This window comes from Eleutherodactylus coqui, chromosome 2 (assembly GCF_035609145.1).
Source record: "Eleutherodactylus coqui strain aEleCoq1 chromosome 2, aEleCoq1.hap1, whole genome shotgun sequence".
NCBI classification, from domain to species: domain Eukaryota; kingdom Metazoa; phylum Chordata; class Amphibia; order Anura; family Eleutherodactylidae; genus Eleutherodactylus; species Eleutherodactylus coqui.
In genome coordinates, this window is record NC_089838.1 from 299,563,343 (window position 1) to 299,588,312 (window position 24,970).

Here is a 24,970-nt window from a genome sequence, read left to right on the forward strand (position 1 = left end):
ATAAAATCAGCTGCAGATACGAGTCTTCTCTCCAGTCAAAATCTGCATGTTTTTTGAATGCGGAAATGCTGCCTAATTTTCAGAGCAAATTTCCGCTGTGGACATGCCGCAACATTTCCGCCATTTGTAAACATACCCCAAGTCAGCTTGAGGTATGCTGCCACGTGCAGAGTGGCCTCAGTAATAGTGTCCCTTCTATCGGCCCCAGTAGTAACAGTGATTCCCACGGTGTCCCTTATATTGGCCCCAGTAGTAATAGTGATCTCCTCAGTGGCCTCAGTAGTAATACTATTACTACTGGGGCCGATATAGGGGACATTATTACTAATAGTATCCCCCATATCACCCCCAGTAGTTCTAGTTACCTCCACAGTAGCCCCAGCAGTAATAGCGACCCCTAAGACCAATATACTTACCTCCTTCTTGTCTTCAAAGTGCCGCTGCTCCTCTGCTCAGTGTTGCTGCGGGCAGAAGGGTGTGCGTCCGGATTCCTCCTCCCTTCACCTCTCCTCCTGTGGAACCAAGGAGGAGAGGTCAGGGGAGGATGAATTCGGGTGCACAGACTGCCATCAGTTTGTGCACCCGTAAGTGCCACTGAGTGATTACCAGCCAGGAAGCCGCGGCACCCCAGCTGGTGATCACTTTCATAGTGACCAGATGTCCCGAAAGCGAAACAAAAGCAGGACAGATGTTCAAAAAGCGGGACAAAAGCCTGTCGCACTTAGGGACCCTGGGGACCATTGTCCTATACATGGATATAAAGATTAGCGTACAGTCCTATATATTATATATATGGAGACTGCGTACTATACACTGATCTACAGAGCGGAGAACAGACCTCACTCTATACAGCGAGCCCTCGCTATATCACAGTTCAATGACTGCGGGTTCAATGCATCGCGGATTTTAGATAGACCATATATAATTCTGTTTTCGATGAGTTTTTCGCTATATCATGGAATTTAGCGGTACACACAGGAAATACAATACGCCACTAGCGCTTGTCAACGTGAGATTGTACATGGCACATTATTGGCTGATGGAATGTGTTCTGTATCGGGCGCTGATTGGCTCACTGATCGTAGCATCGGTCTGTTTGTTCACTTTTGTGATTGTTTGGCAGTCCGCGATAGATGAGGGATCACTATATATATATATATATATATTTTATGTGTGTGTGTGTGTGTGTGTGTGTGTACACACACCTCTGTTTTAAGGACTTCTCCAAGGGCTAATTAGCAAAAAGGGGTCCTGTTGAGGGGATGATATTAGAAATGTGGGTTTCACAAGTGCTTCCCTCATTAAATGACACCACACAAAGCTTGGTTACCGACAAATCTGTTCTAAAAAAAGATTGGCAAGTGTGTACCATGTCTCAATACAAACAGCTTTCAGAAGTCCTCAAAAGACATGTAACAAAGACGCATAAAGCTGGAAATGGCTACAATAGCATTTGCTAGAGACCTTTGTGTACATCCGTCCATGGTTAAAAGGATCATCTATAAATGGAGAAAATTCAGGACTGTTCTACGCTTCCAAGGAGTGGACACTCTAATGAGATCACTTCAAGAATGCAATGAGCAACACTAAAAAAGGTTGAAAAAAACCAACAGGAACAGCAAAAGACCTATAGAAGACTACAGACTTCAAACCTCTGTCCATGTAGGTAGATGAGACAAAGGTAGAACGTTCTAGCACAAATGCGCAATGTTAGGTTTATAACAAAAAGAACACTGTACAACCAAAACATCATCCCAACTGTGAAGCCTGGTGGAGGGGGCATCATGGTTTGGGCCTGCTTTGCTATCTCAATGATCACAAGGTGTCCAGATCCAGAGGAAACAAGGAATGCTGAAGGTGGATCAGAATATTTTATAGGAGACGGTAAGGGACGCCATCTGTAACCTCAAGCTGAGGAGACGCTGGGTGATGCAACAACACAGTCACCCAATGCACACAAGTAAATCAACAAAAAACAAAGGTTCAAAGAGAAGATTTGTGTTTTGTAATGGCCAAGTCAGAATCCTTATCTTAAACCTATGGAGATGCTGTGGCTGTGTACGCAAGGCATCCCAGAAATACTGATTACCTGAAAACACATTTATACTCAGGAATGGTCCAAAATTCTTCCTTAGTGTTGTGCAAATCTAATTTGTAGCTACAGAGAATGTTTTGCGGAGCCGATTGCTGCTAATCGCAGATCTAAAGGTTCCTAAATTCAAGGGATCGCTTACTTTTTCTCCGTTTATTATGGAGGATTACTCAGTGCTCAATAAAATATGCAAACAGTTGTATCCTTCACGTCTCATTAGTTAGATTGTTTTTGTCTACAATTGTGGCTTTGATAACTATCGGACCACACTGTATTGGTAATCAATGCAGAAATCCAGGGGATTCCAAAGGGTTCACTTTTTTTGCAACTACCTACACACTAAAGAATGCATCCTATAGACTTAGACTGCCAATTAATATCCTCGTTATTAGTATTAATAGGACTAGATTATTAATATTAGGCCATTTAGTATTCTCAGAATAATCCTTGTAATGTACTAATGAAGGGAGAAGTAGAGAAAGGGAGAAGGAATCAGCGCTCCATAGTGTGAGAGTTGCACATATAACTCCGACAGAGTTGCACATACACAAGGTGCCTGCTGCTGCTGAGGAACACAGTATTCCCAAATATAGGGTCTGTCTGTGCAGTTTCTGTGGCAATGCCAAGGGGCTGTCAGTGTGTGAGGAGCAGAGTGCTAATTACATGGCAGGGAGAGAATCAGCCCCCACAAGACATGGCTGCCCGCTCTGCACAGTGTATGTGTGTGGGATAGAGATGTACATCCCAGATAAACACCAGAACTTGCAGCGTAACCCTTTCATTGCAAAACAGCTGAGGCGTGTACACAGCGCGGCGCATAATGGTGGCACTACACATCCGTCTAATGCCAGCACTGGGCAAACTAGATTCAATTTCCCTTAGTATAACTCACACTGAATGGCCACTTTATTAGGCCGGCTTCACATCTGCTGCACAAAATACTGGAAGAGAAAGTGCTGCATACAGCGCTTTTATCATCCAGCAAAAAAACGGGCAGCTGGGCGGAAGCCGAACCGCCTATTATAGTCAACGGGGTCCGTTCGGCGCGGTTCGGTTCCGAACGGAGCAGGAAAGTGTATCCAACAAGCATAGGTGTGAAACCACCAATAGAAACCCAGACCCCCTTCACGATTGGCGCTCCCCTGTATAGAAATTAGGGCTGTGACCGTAAAACGCTTGTCCATTAAAGGGGTCAGAGGAGGATCTCAAAAATCATTCTGATGCACAGGCATTGAGGCAAATTAGACACTGGTACTCCAACTAATTTGTCCGAACACAGAGCTCATGGTTCCTTAGCAGGGATGGGCTATAACAGCAGATAACTATTGCGTGGGAGGTCAGAATTTGGCACGAGCAGCATGAATCGATGACCCCTTCCTGTCAGCTGGTCAGGACATGTCATTTAATCTGTAAGAACTACAAGAAGCTTCCTGTCCGCGTGGGCCAATATCCCCGCAGAACAACCTCAACGCCCAGTGGAATCTATGCCACGATGAAGTGCTGCGCATCTGAAGGCCAAAGGAAATTCAACACGCCACACGATGGGGGTCTCTAAAAAGTGGCCAACCAGTGTATATATACTGTAGCCAAGCACACTGGTGGAAAGTTTTAAGCCACGTATTAAAATGATGCCACAATACAATTCGGGACGTGCCCAACGCTAGAAGGGAATATTTACATGCGCCTTTACGCTACACCATTTAGAGACGCCCTACCATCACTGAACAGCCAATGGCTTACTTCTTTGAGCATCTCTAGATTAGGGCCACAAAATATGCCCACTGTAAACCCTCAGGGATCTATCAGATCTCCGAGGGGTCACGTGACACTCGTAAAGGCGCCATTCACTTCCCAAAAGGAACGTTGAGCATGAAAACGTCTGCAATGTTGCTCATTGTGTTGGAACAACATAAAAATCGTCGTACTGCCTTCACCCTCCTCCGCCGCTCCCGTTCCATGATGTGCTCTGCTATAGCGATGACATGTAACCCCTGCAGACTATCACAGTCATTCTTCGGCCGGTGATCATCTGCAGTGGTTACATGCCCTGTTTTCAGGATGCTATTGTGTCACAGCAGGAAGTAGAGAGCAGCGAGGGACCTGGAACGGCAGGGGATCGGGTGAGAATTTTTTACGTTTTTTTTTCAGGTCATTGCACCATAGTGCTAGTAGAAGGGAAATATGGTAACGCCTGGCAAATATGGTAATTCTAAGACAACATTTATTATTACAGGCCACCGCCAACCTCGGAGAACGTGTTAGGACAACCTCATAAGGTCACTACTGCCAGCGTGTACTTTCCTTCTGCAATAAGGGATCTGATTGGTAGCCAGACTCCTCTCTACTACAAGCTCTCACACGCGTTGTGCCTTGACATACACAACTGACTGAAGTGCTTTACACGGAGCGGTTATCGTCCGGTCTACCATTTTACAGATCTAACTTTAGTCTAAATAAAAAGTTTTAAAAAGTTTAACATTTTTTGTACTTTCTACTTATTTTCACGGATTTTCAGTTACCGCCTGCATCCTACTCCAGCACCGCCTCTACAATTCTGCAGCTCAGCGCTGTAAATAGCCGACAGCAGCCGGACTCATAGCAGCCTTTTCGATCTCCTATATGACTGATGAAGAGTTAGTTTTAGCGCAAAACGTATCTAGATTTCAGAATTTGTGTATATAGCTCCTATGCCAACCTATGGACTCTGTGGTCACAGACTACCACCAATCCTTGTATAGCCTGATTCTGCAGTCTTACCGTCTTCCACCAGCCTCCTAATTCTTTGCATTAGAGGACCGATGGAAGAAAATAGGACTGCAGGATCAGACTACATAAGGTTTGTTTTAATGTGTTACCATGGACACACACAGGTTCGCACAGGCAGAGACAGAACACTGAGACAAAATGATAGGAAATTCGGAATTAAGACCGATTGCAAAAGGACTATTTCTCATTTTAGGTGCATTGGCACAACAGAAAAGAAAAGGTTGCAAAGGTGGTCGTGCCTTTTAATTAAGGACTACATAGCGACTTCAGTCGCACTGTGCAGACAAAGATCGTTGTATCAAAGTAACTTTCTATGCAGATTAGGGCTGTGCAGCGAGTAGAGCCTGCACCATCAACACCTAATGCAAGCCAATGTGGTTCCATCGCAGCTCCCAAGCTGCTGCGATCCGCTGAGGTTGAAGTAATTTTGCAATACGGTATGTCTTATTTCAGAATTTCCTATCATTTTGTTTCTGTTCCTATACAATCCTATGTGTCTCCATGGTAACAGACAACAAAGAATCTCCGTGTAGTCTGATCCTACAGTCATACTTTATTTAATGTTCCCAACTTTCTGCTAACATACATTCTGTAAGTTACCAAGAAGTAGGAGGCTGATGGAAGAAAGTGTGACTGCAGAATCAAACTATACAAGGTTTGTTTGTGGTCTGTCACCATGGAGATGCATAGGTTTGCATAGGAGCTGCATACACACACACAAAAAAAGAGCCTTTTGCAAAATGACTTCATTCTTGATGGTCGGCATAGACTTTAAAGAGGTTTTCTGGGATTAGTATTGATTAGCGATCCTGAGGATAGATCATCCGCGGTCGATTGGTAAAGATCCAGCACTTGGGATCCCTGCTGATCAGCTATTTGCCGGGCCTGTTATCATTTGGAAACAGAGCTAGAAGCATATAGCTCTGTCCGCAGTGCATGGCCCAGGTTGGTAATGCAGGTATGGAATTCAATGGAAGCTGCACTTGCAATATCAACCTAGACCACTGTATTATACACAGAGCTGTCTACTTCCAGCCTTGTCTGCAATGACAGGGGGCCCGGCAAACAGCTGACCCTGAGGATAGGTCATGAATAGTCAAGTCCCAGGCAAGCCCTTTAAGATATCTAATTTTGTTTTACAATGCCGAGTCCCATTAGGAGTCCGGCAGCGAACCGTGGTATCTGTCATACAGCGGATTCAGTGCGAACGTTGTCTAATCTGTATAATGGCGTTTATGGGTCCTTAAAGGAATGCATTTCATTGATTTTGGCAGTTTCAGCTAAAAGCCGTACAAAATCGCAGACTTTGATCTCACACCCATAGTCAAGTGAAAGTGTTTTTGTAATACACTGAGCTTGCTGGTATATACAGGCAAAGTATAAGAAGTAGCGGAGCATACAGATCTGCTGCCCCGAGGTCAGAGAACTCCGCACCTGTTCCTCAAGGTTATAAGCTAGCGGCTTGTGTGGACAGATGTTGATAAATATACACACAGATATAGTGTCCATAGTTGAGATGTACAGTGATACGATACAGCAGCCCCCTCCCTCCGCTGCACCCAAGTGATCCAGATAATTAGGGCACGTCTCTCCTGCGCAGCCAGAAGACTGCAGGCCCAGCAGCTAAAGGTGCTATAATCTTACCAGCTCCAGATCTACTCGCAGGCAGCAGTGTCTCTGCCAAGGGAAGTGTCTAATGCCAAGACATTGAACATAACCCCACACCTGTACCAGGTGCGTCCTAAGACAGGTCACTGCTGGAAACCCTTGGAGGTCTCTGGATCGCGCCAAGTACACGCTCAGATTTAATTCCAGCAATGCATCTACCAAGCAATGTCAGAGAATGCTTGTACCGCCAAAACAGCTCTAACCCATCGAGGCGTGGACTCCACAAGACCTCCAGGGGGGGGCTGGCTCTAAGACGTTAGCAGCAGATCCTTTAGGTCCTGTGAACCTCGGGGTCCGTGGGTCGGACTTGCTCTTCCAGCACAAGATCGGATTGAGGTCTGGGGAATTTGGAGGACAAGTCTCACCTTGATCTATTCCTCAAGCCCTTCCTGAGCTAATTTTGCCCTTTTTGGCAGAGGGCATTACCCGGCTGAAAAGGGCACTGCCATTGGGGAATACGGCTGCCATTAATACCCAGCAGAACATTGCCTGGTGCATCACGTTGCCTCTGCCAACTTGCCTTCTTTCCATAGTGCATCTTGGTGCCATCTCTTCCCGGTGACGGACCCAGCTGTACATATGATGTAAAAGAAAACATGGCCACCTTCTTCCATTGCTCCATGGTCCAGTTCTGATGCTCCCATGTCCATTGTAGTTGCTTTCGGTGGTAGACAGTGGTCAGCATAGGCTTTCCGATGGATCTACGGCTACACAGTCCCACATACAGCGAACTGCGATGTCCTGTGTGACCTGACACCTATCTATCATTGCCATCAGGAGCTTTTTCAATGATTTGTACTAGAATGGTTCTTGCGTGAGATCGGACTAGACCGGGCCTTCGCTTCCCACATGTTTCACTGAAACTAAGGAATCCATGACCCTGTCGCCAGTTCATTAGTTGTCCTTCCTTGGACTACTTTTGTGGTAGGCACTCACCAGTGTTAAGGCAGCAGAATGCAGTCTTAAGCTCTCGCTCACAACCTGAAGGTTGCGAGTTTAATACCCGCTTGGTTCAGGTAGCCGGCTCAAGGTTGACTCAGCCTTCCATCCTTCCGAGGACGGTAAAATGAGTGCCCAGCTTGGTGGGGGCTGCGGAATAAGTTGATGCTTTACAAATAAAATGTCCCTTCCCACTTCCACTACCTACTGGAAGCAGCCCACAAGCCCTGCAGTTTTAGAGAAGCTCCGACCCAGTCATTTACTCATCGCAATTTGGCCCATGAAAATACGCTCAGATCCTTACACTTGCCCATTTTTTCTGATTATATCAACTTCAACAACTGACTGAACACTTGATACCTAATATATCCTACCCGCTGACACTTCACCTGTCAATGATTTGAATGCTATGATTGACTGGTGTATATCCGATAGACTCATGGAGGTGGTAGGAGAACATGACGTATCTGCAATAGGAGATGTACTGTATACAGCTTTCCTCGGTGGACTAGAATGAACACTATGTATATAGATTTGCATGGATATTAAACAAGGACAATGCAACAGTCATCACCAGCACAAACCTGCAAAGTAAAATAGATGGTGCCACCATAAAAGTAGTTCTGGCCACCTCCTTCACAAGCAATAAAACAATGATTGATGGGTGGCAACAATTGCCTCTCTATGATCATTGCTGCTGTCTTTTCTCCTTGGTATTGTTTTAACAAATGCCCGAATGCTCCAGACCAGCAAACTGCCAAAACCTGTGCTTTTATAGAGCTGGTTACACTTGCTAATGATCAGTTAGGCAAGGGCATTTGAATAGCAGCACCTGGCTATTACTTACCCTCTTACACCCTTACTGCTTCCATAGGGGTTATTTAATTTTTAACACACCGCTTCTGCATTTTGCCCTAGTTTTTGTTAAATAATTAGATGGTGTAATGTGTCATATGTTGCTGTTCATCTGAGGTTGTATTTACCTAAGTTTTAGACCTTCTTAGGACCAGATTTTATTAAGTCTTGATACTTAAAACCATTGAATTCAAAGAGGGTGTACTTCATTCTTCATATGACTGTATGTAACAATTGGAAGGGGGTTAAGGCTCTTTTACACGGCCCAATTTACCGGGCATGAATGTTCCTCCAAACGTTGATTTGCCTGACAATCAGGTCGTGCAAAAATTGTCAAAGATCAGTCAAGAAACACTTGTCAACTGATTGGCGACTTGCAGCCAGCATAAAAATGTTAGCTTGTCATCTACACATCTTACTGTGTGAACAGGGAGATATACAGCCAGCTTATGAGGACCATCGATTGGAACTACAATTACTCATCCCCATAAGCTGATTCTCGGCCCGTATGAAAGAAAATTAAATGAAAGTCGATCGATGTGCATGTTGCTTGCGCTCGTTACATAGGGCCAAGAATTGGGACTTCTTTCTCTACAGCATGATTTACTTAATGAAGAACATTAAATAGATGACAGGAATACAAAATGATGAGAATGGCGCTACAGATCCACAATCTTCATCCCTTGGGACTCGTGTAAAACTGATCCTGTCACTTGGATAGTCCAATTTAAGGAGTTGCCTTCATAGGTTACACCTTATCCATATACCCTACTGGGGCATGTCATAAAGGAGGGGATCACTACATAGATAATGTGCAGGGCTGCTGTATTAAGGCTGATTTAGACACAACGATAATAGCTAAAAAGATATCGCTCAAGCGACTTTTGAGCAATCATCGTGTCATTTACAGCTCAAGATGAGCGATCACCTTGCGCTGCCAGTGGAGGCTGCGGAAGACAAGCGGGGTGTCCCCACTTGACTTCTGCATCCAGATGGGTTTTTTTGCATGGAGCGCACGGCTGTTATACAGCCGGGCGCTCCGTGCCAGGTATGGAGAACAGAGCTGGACCGCTCCGTTCTTCATACCGAGCCTGTTATAAGGGATGGGATACAGCTGAAGCAATAGTATTAGCTGTATCCCGCTGTGAATCCCTGATAAGGCTCATCGTTGTCTTTCACAATGAGCGACGGCTTAACGAAATCTGCATGATGGATGAACATTTACACACAGCAATTATCGCTCAAAAGCTGTCTTTTGAGCGAATTTTGAGCGATAATCGTTGCGTCTAAATGAGCCTGTAGGAAGGGGAGTTTCCATAGTAAAGCTAATTTACTACAGTGGGCACCATTGCTCCTGATAAACATTCCCATTGAGCAAATCGGAAGGGCAAGAATGAGGCATCATCAACTGCCATTAGCTTATGTAACAGCTTCTTCACTCTGTGAGACTTACCGGATAGTTCCAAAAATAAGAGCAAGTAATAAATTGCTACCATTGTTATTCTCAGTGTCACATGGGCCCTGCTGATTGGCTGACAGGAATAACTTAAGAGGCATACATAACTAGACACCCCAAATTTACATGGGTTGATCTATCTGGACAACCCCTTCTTTAAATGACAACCTGCTGGCGGTCAGATGATCACCGTGGGCACGGCAGCTAAAACCTCCGATACAGCAGTTAATACCAGAGGATGAGGGCAGCACATATTGCCTTCATTGTGACAATGACCTTATGATCTAATAGGGCATAAAGCTTTTCCCCATTAATGGGCACCATTAAACCCAATACCTTGAATTAAAGGGGTCTACTTTGCTGAAGGATCCTCCTAAGGTTGCTTTTACATGGGCAGATTAGCTGCCCGTGCAACGACTGCTGACACAATATGGGTGTGTTGGACAGCACTCAGTTACAAAATGTGTATATGGAGGGTCGGGGGTAAAAGCTATTGGTTGAACAATCGTGCATCCGACAATTGCTGAAAGTGTATGGGGGGCTTTACACGGCCCACTGACCAACAAACGTCTGGACAGATATCCGTGCCAGATCATCGTGCCCAAGGCTTCTAAGGCTCATATGAAACAAAAAGTTTCTATAAACCCATCTAGGCCCAATGTGCAGCATTGGGCAGCTAAGTACATGGATACTTAATTAATGCTCTACAGAATAAGTATTCTCAAATGTAATGGCCCTAAACCTGGTCCAAAAGGGGCCCTAAAATAGGAATCTAGTAGAGAGATGGGGAATGGCCATGTGCATCCATACCCTAATATATCGTATACGCAGATGCTCCTCACCCACATTACTCCAAGCTGACCCCATGTATCTAAAGCCGACCATAAGCACAAGATGGCACATTGCTTATAGATCCATACATAGAGAAAGGCTGTCAAAATAAGTCAGCCTTGCAAGCACATTCATATACCCAACCGGCCCCAAAACGGTCATTTGTAACTTAAAATTGAAATGAGGCCGGCACCTTATGAAAACGGTCCAAAAGAAAATCTGTCTTTGTTACCCATAGCAACCAATCACAGCGCAGCTTTCATGTTACCTCAGAGCTATGAGGAATGAGAGCCGAGCGGTGACTGTTACCCATAGCAACCAATCACAGTGCAGCTTTCATGTTACCCCAGCACTATGAGAGCCGAGCGGTGACTGTTACCCATAGCAACCAATCACAGCACAGCTTACATGTTACCTCAGAGCTGTGAGGAATGAGAGCCGAGCTGTGACTGTTACCCATAGCAACCAATCACAGTGCAGCTTTCATGTTACCCCAGCACTATGAGAGCCGAGCGGTGACTGTTACCCATAGCAACCAATCACAGCACAGCTTACATGTTACCTCAGAGCTGTGAGGAATGAGAGCCGAGCTGTGACTGTTACCCATAACAACCAATCACAGCGCAGCTTACATGTTACCACATCAGTATGAGGAATGAGAGCCGAGCCGTGACTGTTACCCATAGCAACCAATCACAGCGCAGCTTTCATATTACCTCAGCAGTATAGCAAATGAAAGATGCACTCTTATTGGTTGCTATGATTTTCCTTTAGCCATCTTTCATAAGAGTGCGGTGCCGGCCTGCGAAAAACACCATGAGTGATTAGGTTTTTCAATAGACTTTTTGGATGAAAAAATGTGGCCAATTAATGGACGTTTGCAAACAAAAATCCCTGAATCATCCATTTCAGCGATAATTATGTGGGGTTTACAGCCGGTTTAAGGTCCAGGGAACAGAGAAGGAGGGGAGGTGCATCACTTGGTTCTGTCCTTTGCCTCTGCGTGTTCCTAAGCCCTCTGTGGTCTTCCAAGATGGCGGCAGCGATTCTAAAACTACTTGATGTACACCGAGCGATCCGGGTGCATCAGCAGTCCAAGGGTACGTGGGCCGGCAGTCACCGAATAATCACTAAAACGAGCGATTATGGGCGACTGTCGCCCACAAAACACGGTACCCGAGTGGGACGTTACTCAGTAGTCGCTCTGTTTCAGATCAATGACTTCTTTCAGTAGAAACAGGCGGACATTTATCTTTGAACGACTGCTTGCTTGCAGTGAACGGAGGCAGGCGGTCACAAGAGATTTCCAGTGGTCGCCGCCTCCATTCACAAAACAAAAGCACAAGGGTGGTAGTCATTGGGACGGCCCAATGACAGTCGTCCTGTCTAAAACCATTTACGACAGAAGGCACCGCTCCGATAGGCCGGTGCTGCTCACATGAGCAGCACTGGCCAATCAGAAAGCAGCATGCCCTCACTGACTACCGAACCCCAATGTATATTGAGCAGTGAGGCGGCCATATTTGAACACTACAGAACAGACAGATCAGGTAGAAGGGAAGACATAAAGTAATACGATTCACCCGGAAGGTTATTTTACTACAATGCTATAGGAAAAGCACTGAGGATTAGAAGAACATGGCTGCTTCCTTTCAAAAACAGCGCCACATATGTGCACAGGATATGTACGGAATTACAGCTCTGGCCCATTCACGTCAAACAGATGTGATTCGCAATACCGCACGGAACCTGCAGGAAGGTGTGGCACTGTTTCTCTAATGCTGCGCCCCCTTTTAACTGGAAAGCTGCATTGTACTGTATGAGATTACACATTTATACGGCATGTTTTATGGCGGCTATAAAACAGATACGCGGCGGTAATATCATGGCAGAACAATAAACTGCTGACTTCTGCCCTGCCTATGCAATAAATCATTGTAATAAGCGGGAGGCAATGTGGCAGGCTTATGTGTGACGGCGCTGACCGTCACCTGCAAATCTTGTCATGCGTGCTAAAATATAAAGCCATTACTAATATAACCCGGAATACGAATGACCTCAATCCCGGGAGTAGCGAAGCAGGCGATCAAGTCTATGCGGTGGGATGATGGGTGTAGTGCTCCACTGCCAAATACTAGAAGAAGCAGCCATTCGACAGGGGAGGGAGCTTGCTGCCCCTACTACTACACCCCAAAATGACCCCATACCGGATGCTCTCCTTCCATCTCTCCGACGCTCTCCTTCTGGGGCCACAGGAGGAGGAGGAGGAGTAATGAGGATCCTGTCCCCCTCCTCCCCAGCCTTTTCCCCTGTGTTGGCCCTGTCACCACCGGATGGCTGGCTGTTACCTGTCCCCATGCTGCATCTGTCCCACCAGGTGGAGGATTACATTAGGGACAAGAGACACTTTAAAGCCGCGCCACACACCTCCAAAGCAAAGCCGGTGTGTGCGTTGGGGAGGAGGAGGAGGGTAGGAAATCCTATTAGTGAGTCAGGAGGGGGAGGGAGATCCCTGATCAGGGACACAGAACTGCTAGATTACCCTGCGGAGAGCCGGGATCTTATATAGAACGTAGCCTACCTGTGCGTCACCTCCGAAGAAATGCATTAGAAATGCATGCAATTTATAGAAAAACTAGGTCATATCTGACAAGGCGTGCGCAGACTTTCATCCGAAAGAAGAAGAAAAAAAATAACAATTCTGAAGGTACTCACGGGTTTCTGTCTGGCTGGAACGCTTCCAAAGGAAAATGAAGCGAGATGTGATCATATCTTTTGCCGCTAATGAGGCAGACCTGTCAGGAAAGTGTAGGCACCGGCAAATTGTAGCCCGACGCAAACCAGAGAGGGTAGCGGGGCTCGTGGAACAGCCCTCTATATTATAGTCCTTGGCTGACCCCCCTGGGAACAGAGCGGACATGGGAGAACAGAACCTGAAAACACTCCCAATGTCATAGTGACTTATTACGGTCAACATTTTCTTAGTTATATCCGTTTTGGGGGGAAATTACAATATGGCTGCCATTGTCGCCAATCGCAGGAACGTGCAGATATATGGATGACGTACTTACTGCTATGGAGTCATCCAAATCTGCACCGTAGTGGGAAATGGTCTGGATGAAACTTGGTAAGTATCCTCAGGATAGTCATCAATAGCTGATTGGCTGGTGTCTGCCACTTAAGATGCCCACCGATCAGCTGATCTACTGGCCCACTGTCAGTGCAGCAGGTCCAGACATCCGTATAAGATGGCTTCAGTCTTGTTGATTTCAATGGGAGTGAAGTCATCGGTTACACTTCCGGCTCTGACCACCGATCAGGACATGGTGCCCCGCTGACTGATCGCATGGCCCGCTATCAGTGCTGCAGGTCCAGATGTCCACATCGGTGGTCAGAGCCGGAAATGTAATAGATGGCTTCGCTCTTGTTGATTCCAATGGGAGTGAAGCTAATTACATTGACCACCGATGCAGACATCCTGCTTCGCTGTCTGATCACATGGCCAGCTGTCCTCATCGGGGTCAGAGATGGAAACTTCACAGAGGACTTCACTGCCAATGAAATCAATGGGACTGCTGCCTGCTATTACACTTCCACATCCAACTACGGTATTGGAATTGCAATCGGAGGCTCCAGATTCCATTGATTTCAATGGGAGTGAAGCTGTCTCTGATATTTCCTCCTCCGATCCCGATGATGATGTCCGGCCACTGCGTCGCCAGGGTGCCTGGCAATCAACTATTGATCACCTATCCTGAGGATAGGGGATTAATAGTAAATGCCCAGAGAACCCCTTTAACACAATGGAGCAACTCTTTCAGCCAGGTTGATATAACCCCAGAGAGCCCCTTTACCTGACCCTTATGTAGGACTTGCTCACATCTACCTTAGGGTTTCCCATCTCTTTGTTCTGTTTTTGGAGCAGAAAACGTGAATTAAAAAGGGAATTAAACATTTCCATTTTTTTCCCATTGATTTCAGTGGATTCTCCAAAAAAAACACTAACTGCTTTTAGTTTGCCAACTAGATCCACTGACTTCTATGTGAGTGCACAACAAATGTGCTAAACTCTGGGGGAACCAAAGCCAACGTGTCCTCGACTACGATTTCACTCTTTTCTGGCGGCGATCGCTTGACTTGTATTAAAATGAGAAATAATTACCTAGATAATACATGGGGTCAGAAAGGCCGTCTGGCGACCATATATCGGTATAGCCGGAGGCATGAAACGCGCTAGTACTTGTGTGCATAGGCTGAATAGAGGACATTGCTCATAAAGTGGACGGTGGAGGCAGAATAGACAAGTAGTACAGGTAATATATAGCACCGGGAGTGATACATGTGATATTACATAGGTTTCCACCTAAAACCCACCTCTTTGCCAGGCTTTTATGTTCTACTTACTGTAAAAGATACCGCTGTGACAGTAACACACAGATGACAGAAGGACGGTACAAGTCCAATACATGGACTAACAGCAGCGTTATTTAGGGATCTGAAGTTGCAGCATTACAGAAGTTGTCCGGTTACAAGAAACTTTTTTGAAGCTAGTGTCAAACAGGTTAAAACAATTTTAAAAAACGGTACTTGTCCAACCTCAGCCCCGGCGATCCAGCGCTGCAGCCGTCTGTGCTGAAGGCGGGAGGCCGCACCGTCAACGCTCCGAACTCCTGGCATCATGGCGCCTATCCATAGTATAGGTGTTAAATGTATGATCAGTCTGGGTCTTACCACTGAGACCCCCACTGGTCCCGAGAACAAGGGTCCCATGTCCTCCTTTTCTTGTTACTGTGCGCTCTCTGCACCCATGTGCAGCGACGTGAGAGTGAATGGAGTGATGGTTGCACATACGAGGTGCCGCTCTATTCATTTCAACGGGGCCAACGAAAATAGTGCAATCGCTCGGATATCTCCATCTGCCCCACTGAAGATGAATGAAACGGCGCGCGGATACTCGACCGACACTCCGTTCACGCTCTTCCTCACGATGGCTATATGGGTGTTGAGAAGAAAAGTGGACAGGAGACCCGTGTTCTCTGGATCCGTTTTAGGTCTTAGCCGTGATCAAACTTGTGTCACCTATTTTATGGACAGGTGATAAAAGTCAATTTTGGTACAACCACCTTTAAGGCATATCCTAGTAATGAGATCGGCACATCCCTTTAAAAACTGTCCATGCAGTTGAGTTAATGGATGAGAAAAGCCCTGGGTTAGACACTAGAATGACCACATCATGAAAGAGATAGCAAGGATTAACCATTACTGACCATGACACAGACATAGTAATTAAGACCAAATATAGGCTAGATTCAACTGAGGGGAACGGCCTTGAGTTAGTGGCTAGAAAAGGCCAAACTGTAATTAGTGAGTAGTAACGACCAAACAGATTAGTAAGACCAAGCTGTAAACTACTAGGAACACCTATGGGGGACTAGTTAGGGCCATCAATGAGAAAGACTCAAGAGAAGGCAACAGGTCATCAAGAGTTGACCTGCGGAGGTCCACCAATCAGGATCCCCGTTGATCAGGTTTTAGTTACTCACCTATGGCCATTCTTAATAGTCTACAACACGTATTAAAGGGGTTCTCCTGGACTTTTGCTATTGACGACCTTTACTTACGATAGATCATCAATAGTTGATGTGTGTAGGTCCACTACTCAGGATCCCCACAGATCAGCTGATTCCCGGACCAGCCGTCAACATGGACAGTGCTGGAAGCAGGTAGCGTTGTCAACAACGCAGCAGCTTGGTTTCGTACCAAAACTGAGCAGCTGCAATATGAACAATGCTATTGGCTATCCACAATGACTGCCGGCCCATAGGGGAGTATCTAAAACCCAAATCGACAGAGATCCTGAGTGGTGGACCTCTGCAGGTCAACTATTGATGATCTGTTCCCTTCTACTACGGTAGGTCTATCTCATTAATTGGCCCAACTAATCCTCCATAGGCGTTCCTAGTAGTTCACAGCTTGGTCTTATAACGTGTTGGTGATTCAGTTCATGTTTGGTCCCAACTACTCACCCATGGCCTTTCCTAGCTACTAACTTGAGGCCATTCCCATCAGTTGAGTCTCATTGAGCGCTATGTAGCCTGCAAAGGGGAAAGTAGAAGCGGTTAAAAACCGCTTCTCCCTTCTCCTCCGAGTCCTTGGCTGTGTCTGACAGCGGAGGACCCAACCTGGACCTGCTTGATTGCAGGAGCAGAAACGTTAATCCTCCACCATACTTCTACTATCGACCGGGATTAAAGCCCATGACCAAGCATTGTATATTTGCGTGCTTGGTCCTTAAGGGATTAAACCGAACAATTAACGGACGAGCAAACGATGATTTTACACCTGCATGAAATGAACAATCAGCGAACAAACTGTTGTTCAATCGTTGGCTGAAGAAGAAAAGATACTGTTACAAGTAGTTGTGACTAGTCAGAGCAAAAGTTAGTGATAAGGGTCTGAACTCTGGGACTCTACTGACCACGAGGACCCTGAGTGTTCCTGGGTGTAGCGGTGGTCACGCATGTTGCATTACCCCTCCATTCATCTCTATGGGACAGTTGGAGATAGCCAACATATACGACAGTCCCCTAGAGAGGAATGAAGTAACAGTGGCTGAGTGTGACCACCGCTACGTTCTCATGATCAGCAGCAGTAAGACCCCCGCTGATCAGAGAATTATTGCTCATCCTGTAGATAGGAAATAGGTTGCTTTATTGGAACGACCCCTATAAAGGGGTTGTGTCAAGTTATAATCTTATCCCCCAACCACAGAATAGGGGGTAAGCTTCCACAGAATAGGGGGTAAGTTTATGATCGTAGGGGTCCGATCACTGGGACCCGCACTTATCCCGAGAACAGGGGTCCGGTCAGTCCCCAAGTGAATGGAGCATGGGAGATTACCAAGTTCAAGTGCTTCAGCAATCTCCGGCATGACCTCCTCCACTCCCATTCACTCGGGAATCAATCAGACCTCCATTCTTGGGATCAGTGGGAGTCTCAGCGATCACAACATCATCCCATATCTACAGGATAGGGGGGATAACTTTACAACTTGGCACAACCCCTTAAAGTCATCAAACAGTGGAAAAAAATTATGGTGGTTACAACAGGTCAAGTCATGGGAAGTAGAAATGTTGGCGTCATCAGGGGTCATGAAGGGCTAAAGAAGAGGTTCATGATGGTCAAGAGAAGTCAACGGCCACCTGTTATGGTCAAGTAGGGGTGAAGCTAAGCATAGACTCCCATTCAGATGAGCATCTGGTTGAAGAAAATGATGCAAATGTCCAGCCTACATGGACGGATCTTTGAAGTTGTTCCAATTGTAGCAAAATTCGCTACAATTGTTCTTTTCGGGGGGCAAAAATCTTCACTCAATGGTCAATGCATTTTTGTTCACATGGACCTCCCCCGATCGCAAGGTGGACCTCCCCCGATCGCAAGGTGGACCTCCCCCGATCGCAAGGTGGACCTCCCCCGATCAGGGCCATCTGTGGGAGGACCCATCAGACGGTGTTCAATTTCCCTACAGCGCCCCAACTGGGGAAATGAGGCATTACACCGTTCTCAGTCAAATCAGGGGTCTTTGCATGAATAGGCGGGGTTGTCTAGATCAAGAGATGGTCTTTGCAGCCACCCCAGCTAATAGTTGAGGGTCCTGAAAAGGAGACCCCCAGCTATTAACTCAGAATTATCTATCAAGGTATTAGGAAATGGGTTTAGTAAGACAAGACCAATGGCGGTCGGTAAAGACCGTCTTGTCCCTGGGCGCTAATGGGCGGTCATCTTGGTCAATTTAAGAGGTTACAAGGTCGATTGCCCCCCTAGGGGTCGGAGGAGATGGCATGCAGCGGTCAGTCAGGTACCTCGGACAGGACGCTCGGTGCTGGACAGCTTGTTCGGAGCCCGTGGTGCTGACATGGTGGGATGTCTTCGATGGCGGCCGGGCAGTTGTCACTCTCGCCGGTAGCTCGCTGTCACTTGCTCGCCATTGCCTGGCCTCACCCCAAAACCTGACCTCCTGAGCTGAGGATGAGCTGTCCGGCTGTCTCTGTATGCAGGCCCCTGTCACTCTTCTCACATTGCTGTCACCCGGGCCTGTCTCTTCTCAGCTGATAATCTGCCCCGTCTCTCTATGTCATCTGACTGCCTCTCTGCTAATTCTCCCGTCCGCCCGCCTGTCTCTCCCAGATATAATAGTCTATCACACCGCGCTCTCTCTCTCCTGCTGTCTCTCCCACCAGCTGTCTCTGCTTCTGACAGTCTCTCCCTCTCTCTCTAGCTCGGGCGCGTACCCCCCGCCCACCTGCCGGTGTCGGGACCGCGCCCGCAGAACACGCCCCCTCACTCGTCACACGCCTGGAAACTACATTTCCCAGAAGGCACGTGGTGATGAGAGGCGTGTCACGTGACAGGAGGCGTCTGAAATAAAGCGCCGCACAGAGAAATGAGCCGCCTGCGGCTGAGCGGTTGTCTAGCGCAACCAATCAGATCGCTTCTTTGATTAGGCGACTTGTGCTGGGAAAATAGAAACTGGAATCTGATTGGTTGCTAGGGGCAACTGCTCCAATCTAGGCCTGTGCTCGTTTTATTTACCTAAGACTCACTTTACACGATTGTATGCATATTTGCACGCATGAACGTAGCGTTTTGGCGAATAAACAGTGCTTTTTAACACAAACATCAGTGTATTTTGCTGTACTTTTTGCACCCACAAGGCATGTTCATTTGCGCAAGGCAAACAAAGCAGCACCAATTGAAATGGCTAATTAGGCTAATGAGTTTCAGATGTGCTCTTTTTCCAGCGGAATTGCGCAGTGTTTCACACATATCCTTGCATATCGCGCGCATTAGCGCACATCCCATTGATTTCTATGGGGACCTTCGAAACCAATGATTTTTTTACTTAACTGCGATTTCCGCTTGGAAAGGGAAAAAAAAATTTGCAGCATGCTTCAGTTGGGGGTGTTTTCTGCACGGACGGCTTCCACTGAAGTCAATGGAAGCCGGCATTTCGAAAAGGTCCCGAAACCCACGTCATCGCCTAGCGACAGCGCAGGGGAATCTATACTGCACATATGCGGTGGCCGGCACATCCGCTTTACATCAGAAAGAAGAAAAATGCTGGTATTCAGGGTCACCGGCGAATTCTGTGCGGGATTTCCCACATGGAATCCCTGCATGCCGTGCGCATTCGGCCTAAGGGGCGTTTCAGGCAGAACAGAATTATCCGCAGGACACAAGCGGATTTTGTCAATCAGTGCGGATCGCGCCGCGTTTTGTAACTGCGCACTGCGGTCTGTGGAACGTCCTGAGGAAGTTCTTGTGTTTTATTCTGCAGATAAATCCGCAACAACAATTTTGAAAGATGTTGTTAATTTTATAACAGAAAGCTTTTGCGCCGCGGCATTTAATCTTGCGGCTTTGAAGTAAAGACGCATGGTTTTTAAGCAGTGCTGAATTCCGTCCCGCCTGAAAGGGCCCTCACAGGCGTAACTGCACATCGTATGACGTGTATTTCTCACACAGATAAGGCCTCATGTCCAAATGCGGGAGTCCGCAGCGCAATCCGACTCTGCCCGCGGCCGAGGAACCTGCTTACCCATCCGGATCTCCTATTTTCTTCAAGGCGGATGTGTGCAGTGGATTTTTTTTTTTTTCAAACTCCTACTTTCCTGCGAAATCCGCAGCCCGTTCCACAATTTAATTGCGGACGGACCGCGGATTGGACGGCGGGATTCGTGCGGGAGCCGCACTGAACTGGAGCATGCTGCGATTTGTTTTCCGGACCAAAGGGTCTGCAAAACAAATCCGCACGCTTTAATTCATGTGCGGACGCTCATGCTTCTCTGTATTCGGCAGCTCAGATCCGCCCGTGCCCATTGGGCCTGAGAAGCACGGACTAGTACCCGGTAATTCTAATATGTTCTGTTGCAAGAATAAACAAAACCATGCCTGATGTTGAACCATGCCCGATGCAAATCACGCGTTGTGAGATGCATACAACTTGATATGAAGTACATTCTTTTAATGGATTTACCCACATGAGCGCTGCTGCGAAAAACAAAACACAGCACGTGGAGCGCCTAGCCCATTGTTTTCAATGGGACCTTAAAAGATATTGCATGGCACTCACATGCCGGGTGATGGGCATGCGAGGGTAATGCAAGGTTTCTCATTGAACTCCACGGGAAACACGTGCGCGAGGATCGCAGTTTCACAGAAGCGATGTGAGGGGTTTTTGAATAAAAACCGCACGCTGGCAGGCCAAGTGTCTCGGCTCGATATTGCGCTCACCTGTGTGAATGCAGCCTTCTACAGCAAGAAGTGATTGCTAAATTTAGGTTCCGTCTTATCGAGTTTTCTCCTACCAATCTTTGTCCAGAATGAATCTCCCCCGTTATGGATATCTGCCCGCTCTGGCGCAATATTTAATTTCTAGTCATAAGTTGAATTTGACACTTGAAGACCCAGTGTTGCCCTGACTGATTTACCGCTGTCCTCCTGCCCAGCTCCTGGCACAGACTGCCAGATACACAGCCCAAAAATGAAGAATAGACACTCAAATATGCTCCTCTCCAAATTCGAAACAGGTGCACCCTTGGAGAATTCCCCGGCCTGGCTGCTCATATCAGGCTGAAAATGGTTTTCCTGTAAAAAGGATGCAAAGCATTTCTAGGACTCCAAAATGTACAAATAAGGCTTAGTTCACATCTCGCTTTTTTGCGTTGAGGCGGTATACACTGACCCATGACGGCATTAGGGACACCTCCTCAATAACGGGATGGTCCACGGCTTTCAAACGTCAAGGAACAGATTCAACAAGGCGACCAACATCCTTAATACTCAACTCAACCCAAGTCCACTGCAGGTGCTCTGTCAGTAGGTGCACATGAGCGAGCAGAACCCACAGCCCTTTCCAGCATATCCAAAACATATTCAATGGGGTTACAGTCCGGTGAGTTTGGGAGCTGAGGCAGTGTGGAGAATTTATGGTCATGTTCCTCCAACCAGTGCCTAGCGACCAAAACGCGATGACACAGAGCGCTGTCCTGTTGACAGAGCCGGGTGCAGACGGTCAGCTACCAGGTCCCTGTATATAATTTTCAATATATTAATAAAGTAGAGGGGACTCACCTGGTGCTCGTGGGCTCATCCTCCCCCCAGAAAAAGGGGATACCAACGGCTGCACCTCAGAAGTCGACCCTCTACAACAAAAGTGTGTCTAGGCAAAATCCCTTCCTTTAACTAGGTGGAACCCAACGCCAGATTCACATACATATATATGGATGGGAGGTGTAAACAAATTTCCTTTTTATGTTGAAAAAGAAGCACTTACATCTTAGGAACTACATCTATATTTTGTCTGCTCAGATCCCTGTAGTGTTCACCATTCAAGGATTGCGGTATGATGACCAACGGTTTTGGGCCATGCCAAGAAACAGTTTTAGAGAACATGACACCGTCACCACTGGCCTATTACATCCCAATGCTGCACCCATGTGATACGGCTTCCTGCTTTTATGGCAGATGCGAACCCGACCATCTGTACGGTTCAAGAGGAAACGGGACTCGTCACTCCAGACAACCTTCCACCACAGGTCCAAGGTGCATTAACGTCTTTCCTAGGCCCATTCAGTCAATGGGGTCCAGTTGGTGTCATCATAAAACAAAACTGATCAGCTAGAGGATTCCGTTTTCTTGCTGTCAGCAAAGTTGTAGGAAAACAAATTCCCCACCCCGGCTATGAACAGAGCCTTACTTATAACCTGTATAGCTTTGAGTCCCTTTTTAAAATAAAGAAAATTTCCTTTTTTTTTTTTTTTTTTTTTAAAGGTTCAGTTAACTTATAATCAATAAAAGTTGTACTGTCTGGTCACATGACACAATTGATTTTCCATAAAAGGTACAAAAACATATATTACCATGTCAAATGTATTCCATACCATGGCCAGATGATCTGTCCATGTAAAAGGACCCCGAAGCTGCATTCACATAGGCGAGCGCAGTATCGATCTGAGGAACTGATAGTACACTTGTTTTGCTTGCAAACAATGGTGTTAAAAACAGACCAATCCCATAAGACTTCAGATAAAGCAATGTAGGAAAAATAAACGGAGTTGTCCATAATAAAAAGATGGCACATGGCTTAGATTGAGACCCTTTGAAACCCATTGGGCTTCACAGTTTAAAAACTTTTGCCAATGGTCACCACCACACCTGGATCTGGTAAAGGCGCTATGCCAGCACTGCGCTTCTGAACAACATGCGATTGTGGCGTATTGTATTCAAAGGGGTTTTCTGGTTACTTTTTGTAAATTTAATGACATGTGCAGCTGTAAGAAAATCAATACAGCAGTACTTACCCATCGTCAGCGGTGCAGTGCTGCAGCCGCGCTGTTCCAGTCTCTGGCAGGAGACTGCTGCTTGGCAGAGGCAGTATGCAGAACTCCTGGCATCATGGCACCCAGGATGTGAGTGCTGATGCCAAGAGAATGGGCAGCGACACTGTGACCTCTGATTGACAAGTAGCAGCCACCTTACTTCCATTGTCAACAGAGACCAGGACAACAGCATGGCTGCAGCACTTGATCATCGGAGCAGAGGATGGGCAAGTACTGCTTTTCTCTTACAGCTACAACAAAAAGTAACCAAACTCCTCCTAACGAAGAGCCGTTCCTTCAGATGTATGCCGTGAGGAAGGAATCACTTTCCAAGACGTGTTGCATTTATCTGAATTGGCATCATGTCTTTTTTTTTTTTTTTTTTTTTTTTAACTATTTCAATGGAGATTTAACTAGATGTGGCAGTGCGGGAGGCTAAGGTTTTTGTGCTACTTGGATTCCTGTATGCCAGGTCTCTTAGTCCTAAGAAGAATCTATCAATCTTAAAAAAGGTTCACAAGATAAATTTAGGAAACCATGATAGTACCGGATCGAACTTCAGTGTGCTATGGAATTCGGTAACACCTACAAACCTCAAGTGCCCAAGGATGCTAAACTATGTTCTTCTTAGAATTAGATCTAACCGTTTTATTCCCTCACAGGTTTGTCCTTCACCGACTTGCCTTTATACAATGCTTTTCTTACTTTTACACATACCTACCCCCCTCTTTTTTTTCCCCGCCCCCAGATCATTGACTCCCTTAAGAGGCTATTCTTCTCTTATATGGGGACAGATCTAGTTCATGGGTGAGGTCGTATTGCCAACCAGTAAAGGATATTTAGTGAGCGGATCATGGATCTCTATCTTCATGGGGTCCCTCTTCTCAGTGGTCTGAAGTGTTGGTCCCCATGTCATCCTCACACTACCTTATGCTCTGGCCGGTTAATTCCACCTCCTTGGTTATGTTATGATATATTGTGTATTGCACCAGTAATGCAAATTTTTATGGTTTGTTAACATGATTTCACAGTTTTAGGGCTTATTCAGACGACCGTATATCGGCTGGGTTTTCACGCCGAGCCGATATACAGCGTCCCTCTCTGCGGGGGGGGGGGGGGGGGCTGGAAGAGCCGGGAGCAGTGCTCTGAGTTCCCGCCCCCTCTCCGCCCCTCTGCACTATTTGCAATGAGAGGAGGCGAGACAGGGGAGGGGCTAAGTGGCAAGGAATTAGTCCCCATCCCGCCTCTCCTCATTGCAAATAGTGCAGGGGGGGGGGGGGGGTGGAGAGGAGGCAGAAAGGGGGCGGGAGCTCAGAGCACTGCTCCCGGCTCTTCCAGCCTCCTCCCCCTGCAGAGAGAGACGCCGTATATCGGCTGGGCGTGAATACCCGGCTGATATACGGTCGTCTGAATAAGCCCTTACACCGATAACCATGATGTATAGAAAATTAAAAATGTATAAATAAAGAAAAAAATAATAAAATAAATCTAATCCCTCTTTAAATGGGAGTATTTTTCCATGGTTTTTTTCTTTTACACATAGAACATGCAGTACATTTGTCTGTTTTTGGTGGTAATTCCGCTCATTGCAGTCTATGAGAAGTGATTAAGATACAGATGCATCCTTATTTGCTTTCATTGGTATTAATTTTCTAATGGACAAAAAACAGATCTGTATTTGGCCAGCAGAAAATAAAACCACTGAACGCGAATACAGAGACAAATACTCCTGCGATTGGAGCGCAGTTTCATCTGTCAGGCTGTCTTTACACCTGCGTTAGCCCTTTCCAGCAAAATGTAGTCTCCATTCAGTTTTGAAACAGTAAACCCAGAATTAAACATTTTTGTTTCTTTTTATCCTGTCGCCTTCAGTAGGTTTTCAAAAACAGATTGCTTCTAGTTCTGCAGGCCGCAGCGCCATTTGTTCCGATAAAAACAATAAAAATGAAATAAGGAAGGGGAAAAAAAAAATCCTTCATTCCA

General features: G+C 46.4%; 1 protein-coding gene across 2 annotated transcripts in view; it reads right to left on the bottom strand.

Annotated features, from left to right (window-relative positions):
* PPP3CC (protein phosphatase 3 catalytic subunit gamma) overlaps positions 1 to 18,925 on the bottom strand; it is a 67,494-nt gene extending 48,569 nt beyond the window's left edge. The window contains exon 1 of one of the 2 annotated variants that reach the window (XM_066593456.1): positions 18,470 to 18,925. In XM_066593456.1, the coding sequence (XP_066449553.1) occupies positions 18,470 to 18,524 (55 nt within the window). In that variant the 5' untranslated portion in view covers positions 18,525 to 18,925. Of the gene's footprint in view, positions 1 to 416; positions 510 to 18,469 lie in introns of those variants that run through there. The other variant, XM_066593458.1, reaches the window with a different exon arrangement.
* Positions 18,926 to 24,970: the final 6,045 nt, after the last annotated feature.